The 9493-nt window shown below is 41.9% G+C and overlaps 1 protein-coding gene across 1 annotated transcript; it reads left to right on the top strand.

Annotated features, from left to right (window-relative positions):
• Positions 1-359: 359 nt before the first annotated feature.
• qrfprb (pyroglutamylated RFamide peptide receptor b) lies at positions 360-8020 on the top strand (the record flags this gene model as incomplete). Its single annotated transcript, XM_080517471.1, has 6 exons — positions 360-726; positions 2080-2238; positions 3266-3327; positions 4557-4792; positions 6995-7092; positions 7611-8020. 6 exons carry the CDS (start codon positions 360-362, stop codon positions 8018-8020), a joined length of 1332 nt encoding a protein of 443 aa, XP_080373597.1.
• Between the last annotated feature and the right edge of the window lie 1473 nt (positions 8021-9493).

The raw sequence follows: 9493 nt of genomic DNA, 5'->3' as shown, positions 1-9493 counted from the left end.
AATAATAATGATGATCACAACAATAATAATAGTAATAATGGGCAGCTTTAAGCTAAAACATCTGCAATTAAAACAACCTTTACTGACATAGTGCAAAAAAGCCCAGGACTGTTCCAGCCCTTGGTTTGGCAAAGAAGTTGGCCCAGAAGTTGCCGTAATAGCAGCCGCCGCTTTTTAATGCAGCTGCAGCCGGAGAGAGTGAGAAGGGGCGGGGGGGGGGGGGGGGGGCGTGGTGGTGCTCACTATGACATTGAATTCTGGCGGTGCCACTGTCCACACATGCACCTGCAGGATGGAGAGCAGCAGCTTCCAGCTCTGAGCCCTCTCACAGTGGACCTCTCGGGGGCTTTGGGACCGGGATGGCGGCCGCCTCCACGCACTCCGGCCAGGGCGCCTCCAAAATCACCCCGGAGGAGCTGCAGGAGATGCTCCACTTCTACAACCTGAGCCGCCAGGAGTTCGTCAAGATCTACAACATCAAGCCGCTCGTCTACATCCCCGAGTTGCCGTACAGCGCCAAGGCCACCTTCGTGATCCTGTACGTGGTGATCTTCGTGCTGGCCCTGGCCGGCAACAGTCTGGTCATCTACATCGTGGTGAAGAAGCGCGCGGTCCAGACGGCGACGGACATCTTCATCTGCTCGCTGGCGGTGAGCGACCTGCTCATCACTTTCTTCTGCATCCCCTTCACCCTGCTGCAGAACATCTCCTCGGAGTGGTTCGGAGGTGGGTCTCACTCCCCCCCCCCCCCCCCCTTCTCTCTCTCTCTTTTTTTTTTTTTTTACGTTTTAAACCATGTGCATGGAAGAAAAGCACGCACATATGTTGACTTGTGAATTAATTTCACTCGCGTGAGAGTTAATGATGCAGCGCAGCCTGCAAAAAAAAAAGAAAAGAAAAAAAAAAGTCAGTAACTTATTATTGAAAATGAAACACGCAACATGCTTCAATGATGCATGGCGGTTAATAGAGCTGACTTATTTTACACGTGCAAGCGCACAAGCGGAGCAATTAGTTTCAGAAACCATGGACTCCAGTGGAAAAGTGGAAGCACAGCTGGAGCAGATGCCTGCAAGTGATGGATAATGTCTCTGACAGAGGAAGAAGAAAAATCAATTATTTGATGCAGAATTACCGGAAGAATTGCCCCCCCCCCCCCCCACACACACACACACACACACACGCACACACAGAAGTGATGGAAAGCAGAATGTGTGACACTAAAAGATCTTTCTTCACGTGTTTTCACTTTGGATTTTCACAGGTTGTTTGTTCTCTGTGAGTTCATACAAGTTTGTGATGCTCAAGTCATATTTCTTTCTTTCCAAAATGTGATTATGGAAGTATGCATGATTATGCAACAGTGGGGGGAAAAAACACAGAACAGGAGGGTTTTATTTTTTTTAACCAGTAAATTATGTAGATTTTGAAGCCTTTTTTTTTATTCTTACAGTGTTAATACAGTAAATCAGTGTGCATGATGCAGTCTCCAGATGTAGTGTCATTTTGAAAATTACACATTGTATCGGAGGGCAGAAGTATTTAATAATGTTTAGGTAATCTTTTTAGAGGGGCTCAATTCTATTTTTCACTGGAAATGATGAAATAATTTGTGTCATTTTAATGGAATAGTTTGGTTTGAATAATTAGCATGCAATAGTGTGTCTTCATATCGACACTTTACAGTTAATTTCGTCAATCCGCCAAGATTTGAGTGAATGTTCTATTAACCGTTGAAGCCTCCAGCTGATTTTAGACAAACGTTAGAGTGGCGTTTCCACAGCAGCTCTCAGCAGTGTGACCAGTGAATGAGACAAACTGCCTGCTCCATGGCAAGATTTCCTCTGCCTCAAAGCATTTGCCTCCTCTGCAGTGAGCTCACAATTAGCTCGGGAGGGGCACTTTAACGTGTGGGTACCCAGTCTGCACCTGATTATCTGTGAAACATGTGTGGTTGCTATTGTGTAGTCACTCTTGGTTGTTATGTCATTTCATGATGAGGAACATCAGCAGGTACCTCATTTGATCTGCTGTTAAATTCCTCTATTTTTTGTTTTTTTTAAATACATTTTCTTGCAGGAGTTGTTGTTTGCAAGACTGTTCCCTTTGTGCAAACGACAGCCATCGTGACGGGTATCCTCACAATGACCTGCATTGCCATCGAGCGCTACCAGGGAATTGTCTTCCCGCTGAAGATGAGGAGGCAGTACTCGTCCAGAAGAGCATATAAAATGCTAGGTAATATGTGTTCACATGCATAGGTCACTGTGCTTTTAACAGTGCAAACCTCTGTGTTCAGGATTAATTAAATACACTGATGTCCAACATGTACCGAAGCAGTATTTTAACTCTCGTGAATTTGTCCATATTCACATACTGGAATAAAGTATGGATGATTAGAATTAAGTGAATGCAAGTATTGTGTAGTAAAGATACACGGTTCATGTGTGGAGATGTATAGTGGTGGATGAAACCTTATCCTGCATTAATGGAAATATACATGAGTCATGCCTGCAGGATGACATTTGTCATTCTTTTGTCCTTTCTACAACTCATAAATGTAAATTAATTAGAGTTTCGGCATCTTTACACTCCTCATGTTGTCAGAGCCTCAACATATTCAGCTGTTTATATTGTTCCCAGCTAAATGTACCATTTGCATTGTTTTTATCACGAGGTGCTTTGGTCGCAGTTTTCCTCCCAGTGGATTGACTTGACAGTGTCTGAAAGTATTATGTAATATTTGCTCCAGGTGAGATGTTCAACTTCCAGATGAGCCCAGGCATGTGTTTCATTGAAACTAATTGAATGTAATTCAACTGAAAAAAAAGATCAAATGTACAGAAAGAAATTAAGAAATGAAAAAAAATTTTTTTAATTGTGCTTCGAATGCAATGAAGACGCAAAATGTGGATATTTCAGTGACCCAAAAAAAAATGACCGAATCAGAAGTGATATCTAATGACGTCGACATTGGATCCTCCAGCATGCACTCTGCATACGTCGCTTTCTTCACTGTGGAAGTAGAATGAACTATGGCGGGAGCGTGTTGAAACTCCACAGGGTTGAAAGCCTGTTAATTACACAAGAGAATAATTAATTATGCAGCTGCTGTGTCTGCTGATTGATGATACGCACATGAACGCAGCTGTCTTTGAAGCGCTATGGCAACAACTGTGTCTACTGGCTCACGGAGACGCTGCAGAATGTACACGTCTGTGAAAAAAAAAAAAAACCTTTCTGTTTTATCTGCTGAACCCTGCAGGGCTCGTGTGGATTGCTTCAGTGATAGTGGGATCACCGATGCTGTTTGTGCAGCAGGTGGAGGTAAGGACTTTACAAAGTGTCCTGTAACAGACAGTTTGTCCATCTTCAAAATAAAGGCGTGAAATGCATTAACAGCACAGCCTTTAACTTTGAGAGCCTGCTGAATTCACCCGCCAGGTCAACCATAAGAGGCAATACAAAAGCCCAATGAAGAGAAAAAATTATGTCAAGATCCTGCAGTAACAAGTCAGCTGTACTGATATAATATTAATAACAATAATATTGATAATATTTACAATAATAATAATATGGCTTGTTAACCAGTGTGCATTCATATGATGAGGTCACAGGGATAACAAGAGTGAAACGTGGGGGGGGGTACAAATCATCGAAACAAATTGCAGAATTAAATAAGTCAGTAGCCACATTACAGTGGGGGTCAAAGGTCAGGCTCAGGGACCCATAGTGGTGACCTGTGCGCTGCGGGGGATCAAACCTGGGATCTTCCATTCCCACGTTCGCTTCTCAAACCTCTAGATACATTGTTCTATTGAACATCGTATTCCTCAACACGTTTAAACTATTCAACAAATGCTGAGTGTAAAACAACAAGAACACTCTATCGGAAACGTCACGTCTCTTTCTGAAATATCAAACACATCTTCGATTCCATTTATCCACAGCGGGGTGGGCGAGTCGATCCCATCACTTAGAATGGATAACACAGAGCAGCCAATCAGAACACACCGACAGTGAGAGTGACTTCATCCTGGGAGAAAAAAAAAAAAAACACATCGAAGAGGAAGTGTCAACATATTTAGAAGAATGTGTACTTATATTGATATGCACTTCCTCCTGAGTTAATAAATGAGCAATTGTGGACAACCTGTTTCCAAGTTGCGACTCCAGTGTAACGCAAGCAAAAGAAATGCAACCCCCATTTTGATGGGAGTGGAAACAGACCGTTTGAATAACGGAAAATACAATGAGGTGTTTGCTCAATTGTCTGGCAGCCGAGATAAAGAATGCACTCGCTGAATGAAACCTTGATACAAACATAAACACAAAAGACATCACTATTCACAGTGGAGCACATGTACAGCAGTACTTGACTGGAGGTAAGGTTAAGTGGACGCCCCTCGCATACGTGTGCTCAGTGTCTGTTATGTTGTGCTTTTATATCTCGAATACCTACAGATTCTATACAGATGCACTACATCACTTGCTGCCGTAGGAACTTTAAGTGTTGGTCGGGGAACTTGAGCCTGTCCTGCATCGTGTTTCCTCAGGTGAAGTACGATTTCCTGTACGACCACTCCCACGTGTGCTGTCAGGAGAGCTGGCGGTCTCAGGCCCACCGGCAGGTCTACACCACCTTCATCATGGTGGCTCTGTTCGTGCTCCCCCTGGCAGCCATGCTGTTCCTCTACACGCGCATTGGCATCGAGCTGTGGATCCGCAAGAGAGTGGGTGACGCCTCGGTCCTCAACACCATGAACCACAGGGAGATCAGCAAGATTTCCAGGTACGCTGAACGTCCAGGGCGGCTGGAGCTTAATGGAATCGTAATTCCTCCCGGTCACTGATGATGATCTGAGGGAACATAAAACACTTAGAATTTCTCTCGGCGTATATTTGCGTCTCTTTTGGTAATTGGTCTTCACATATCTAGGTGAATGACATCGATTTTGGAAGAAAAAAAAAAAAAGAAGTCATTGCAAGACCTGTGTTGGATGAAATCTTACCCGATCGAAGAAGCAGAAGAAGCATGTTGACTCTCTTCGCCTGGCCGCTTGGCTGTTGGTTTTCTACAGGCAACAGGTAAAGCAAATTAAACTCGGATCAATTGACAAGATCTTTAACTGAGGTTGACAATAGAGACTTTGCGATTACAATCCATTGATCTAAAGGTCCTTTATTAAGCACAAAGGTCAGTGAAGATGTGAAATGTGAAGAATCCTCCAGGGTCTTTTTGCTGGTGCTTCTGGATTAAAACAGGCAGGGAGGAGAAAGAGGAAGATTTCCACTGAAACATCGGGGTCATCTTGCCGAATAAGGAAGGATCGCGGAGGGGATAGAGTTGGTTATGCAGATGTGGCGGTGACAGGAATGCAGGAGGAAAAACAACAGAAAAAAACAGTTTGACAGTTTGAAAAAAAAACCCCAACATATTCTTGAATCTCATTAACCAGATCATACGAAACATATGAGATGATTGAAGATAAGAAAAGAAAAAGTTCTTCAACATAAGATTGTAAAGCCTTTAAAGACGGCTTTTAAAGACAATCAGGACAAGTCACCAGTTCAGAAACAGCACCAACTGTTCTTGGTGGAATGGAAAACTGATTTGTGAGCGAGCTTGGAACCAGCTCACGCTTCAATAGGGAACATTTCTTGCACCGTGGCGCATCCGGAGCATGACTGTGAAAGTAAAGGGCACACACCACCCAGGCATCTCTGTCAAGGAAGACCTTGGATATTTCATTCATGTCAGACCACCTCTTGTCCGTGACAACAGCATGACGTTAGAGAAGGAGAGTCTGGCTGCTGAACTCCCTGGTGTGCTGTCTGAAAGCTTCCGGTGCGTCGGAAATGGAAACCCCAGAAAGAAAACTCAGGACTCGAACAAAACGAGGCAGAAAAATTGGTAGAAAAAAAAACAAAGAAAAAACAAACCCTGCTTTGCCAGATATTTACAGACTTTCTAAACAAGAAGATGGTTGGCTGCACAAGTAATCAGTCTTGTGCCAACAGTTTTGGAAATGTGTAAGAATCCATCTATACTGTTGTATATCATTGAGTCATGAAACTCATGAAAGCTTATTTTGTTAATTAATTGCAAAAATGTCTTGATTTAAAAAATGTATCCCTTGTCAGTGTTCCATTGTGAACAAAAATAGGGTTTATTAGAATTATAAATCATCATTCCTTTCACATTTTTCACATTGGAGTTATTATGAGTTGAGATTTAAGTTTTTTCTTTAAAAAGACAAAACAAAACGCTTGACATGAAGCAGCTGTTTGTTATTCATTAGATTCAGAGTTCAATCAACTTGAAAAGTACTTCAAGGCGATATCTTGACGTTAATTGTCCACTTTTTGACGACATTAAAATATTCTTTGCTTTTGTATTCAGAAAATCTTTCAAGGCATTTATTTTAATTTTTTTTAACTTTTCAAAGTTTTGTCAAGTGCTGTTGAACTTCTTAAATGACACCACCTGCCACTTTACAGAGCTTCAAATGTATTAATTCAAATTAATTGTCTCAAATTATGTGTAATCACTGTCGGGTTTATATAAAACTTTTATTTTTAAAATGTGATATTACAAAACAATAATTATGCCGTGACAAAAACCTTCCACGATTATGGGGGCTTAGATTTGAATAAGATATGACTCCTATCTTTTTAACATGAGAACGGCGTTCCAACCTGTTCAAAAAAATTGAAACGATTTTTTTCCCCCGCCCCGTCTGACACGGTAGGGGAGTTATTCCTGCACGCTCAATGAGCGAAACTAAACCAGAAAACGTACATTTTTTCCACATTTTGTCCCATTAGTCTTGCACTGCTGTTTTATTTCAGCATCTTCAAAAAAAAAAAAAAAAAAGGTGAAACAGCAGGCAGAATTCAATTGAATGAAATGAATATTTTCTACTTGCTGTGACACAAAATACCTTCATCTATATTTTTGTTCACATTTGTGATGTTTTTCTTCCTCTCATAGGAAAAAGAAAAGAGCGGTTAAAATGATGGTGACCATCGTCCTGCTGTTTACCATTTGCTGGGCCCCATTCCACACAGTCCATATGCTCTTTGAGTATTGTAAGTATTGCCAGGTGTATTAAAGCACAAATTAACCCTCGCATACTCTTTTTACTTCGTAGGATGGTGCAAGTTTGTTTTGATTTACGCCAAGAATTCACTTATAGTAGTAATAAATGTATAAATGGCCTTTCTGATAGTCATAGATAAAAATACCCTACAGAGCAGGGGTGATGATGATTTAGGTGGATAAACATCAGCTACCACAGATTGTCATGCTGGGCTTTAAATCATTAGACAAGATAAAAGCCGACTAGAATGTGAATATCACTGAAGCATATTTTTCCTCGTTTGTGAACCTAAATTATGAACATTTAAAGACGTTTGTGTATGTTGGGTCTGTTCTGTAACAGCAGTCAGATGTGAGGGTAAGAGAATTACATTTAGGGTATTTGTTTTGCTTCAGGAACAAACTAAATAAATAAACCCAACTGCATTAAAAGACGACAAATAGGAATTGTGAGGTCTCGGTGTCGTGCTTCATTTCGAAGATGCTGTGCTCTTGTTTCTCTCCCCAGATGAGCTGGAGAAGAAATACGACGGCGTCACGCTCAACATGATCTTGGCCGTCGTCCAGGCCATCGGCTTCTTCAACAGCTTCAACAACCCCATCGTGTACGCCTTCATGAACGAGAACTTCAAGAAGAGCTGCGTCTCCACGCTCTCCCACTGCATCCGGAAACACAACCAGCAGGTCGGCGCCATGGCGGCGCCCAGGCTGAGCGTGCAGTTCGTCAAGCCCCAGAGCAGAGAGGACATCCTGAAGCCCGACGAGGGGAACCGCCTGGAGCAGCCGTCGCCGGAGAAGGGCGCCTCCTCCAGCTCGTCGCACGGGGAGAGCTCGCTGGAGGTGGTCGGCGAGAAGATCTTCACCATCCAGACGGAGCTCCCCGCAAACAGCTCGTCCCACGTCAAGAGAGAGGCTTGAAGACAAACGTCGAACCCGAAGATGTCAGGTCGCACAGTTGCGATTCACGCACTCCAACCTCTTTAATAGTGTGGCAGCTTGTCTGTGCAGTGTCAAGAACTACAGCGTGCGTTTCTCGTCTGGTGTACAGCTGCAAAAACACAAACATTATAAAGACGCGGTGTTGCTATTAGTGAGGAGAACAGGGAGCACAGTCGCCCAAATCTCTACTGCCAAGACATTCAGGCTCTGTGCAGTTTTTTTGGCCCTCAGGATGTTTAAAAAAAAAAAAAAAAAAATGCACTTTCAGTCACTGTAAAGGAGCTCGAGCTTATTTAAAGAATTTGAATGGGTGAGAAATGTTAAAAAGGTCTTTACATAGCAACGCTTCAGCAGTGAGGGATGGAAACTTTCCACAGATGTGAATATAAAGTATTTAAAAATGACCATTGCAGGGTAATTCAGTCAATACATGATCTATTTTGCTGTCAAGCATCTAAGATGTCTTTTGCATTTGAACTTTTACAATCAGTGACCTCTTACAAGTACTGGTCTACGACAATAAACGCACACCTTGTCTGTTTTTAAAAAGTAAACTCAGTGTTGAACCATGAATGTAACCGAGGGACTTCGATAGAATTACGACAATGTGAATAAAGTATTTTTACACTTTCTCACTATGACTAAATGGAAAAACTAAGTTTCAGAACTTGAATATAAGCACCAAAGTCATTTGCAGGTCTGAACTTTGAAGGACGCATTGATCTCAGACATTCGACACAGACCATGAACAGCTTTTAATGTAAAATAAAAACTGCTTTGCATTATGGTACTGTGGGATATTTTTGTTATGTTGCTGTCTAAATAATAAATGTTATTTTGATTAAAGTTCAAGTGGAATTACAGTCCTTAGTTGGTTTTTTGTTTTCATATTCTCTGGTGCTTGCTACACAAGTATTGCCTATTGATTGAATCAGTGTCGACATTCTTGACATTCCTGGTGTTATTTCATTTCGCATCAAATAAAAGGAGACTGCATTCCGCTGAAGGTATGAAAAGAAGCTGAATACATTGCAACGCTTTTTACTTTGAAGGATCCATGTCTTCATACCGCAGGTCTCCAACTCTTTACCTTGTGAGAGTTTTTCTACAATGAGGAGAACGACTTGATTGGCAACAGTGACTCATAGCTGGTTTCTAGAAAAAAACAAGTGAAAACCTATCAAATAATAATCCATGTAACTTAAATTCTCTCCAGGTTATACACGCTGTTCAAATGAATATCTTCATTTCCAGAACGTTTAATTGATTGCGAGTGGACGAATAATAGTTTTACCTTCAGAATCAGATTTGTGTCACATCCTTCACACCCTGGAATGAACATGAAGCCACAGTAAACTCTGGGAATCAAAGTCTGAGGTACATCTGAAGAAATTCCAGCTCGATCCCCGATTTGCATCTTAGAAGGCAACTAGACTTCGCCTCTGCAAAAGC

The sequence above is a fragment of the Blennius ocellaris genome, assembly GCF_963422515.1.
Source record: "Blennius ocellaris genome assembly, chromosome: 21".
Taxonomy (NCBI): Eukaryota; Metazoa; Chordata; class Actinopteri; order Blenniiformes; family Blenniidae; genus Blennius; species Blennius ocellaris.
Note: the sequence above shows the minus strand (reverse complement) of the source record. Positions and strands in the feature narration are given on the sequence as shown.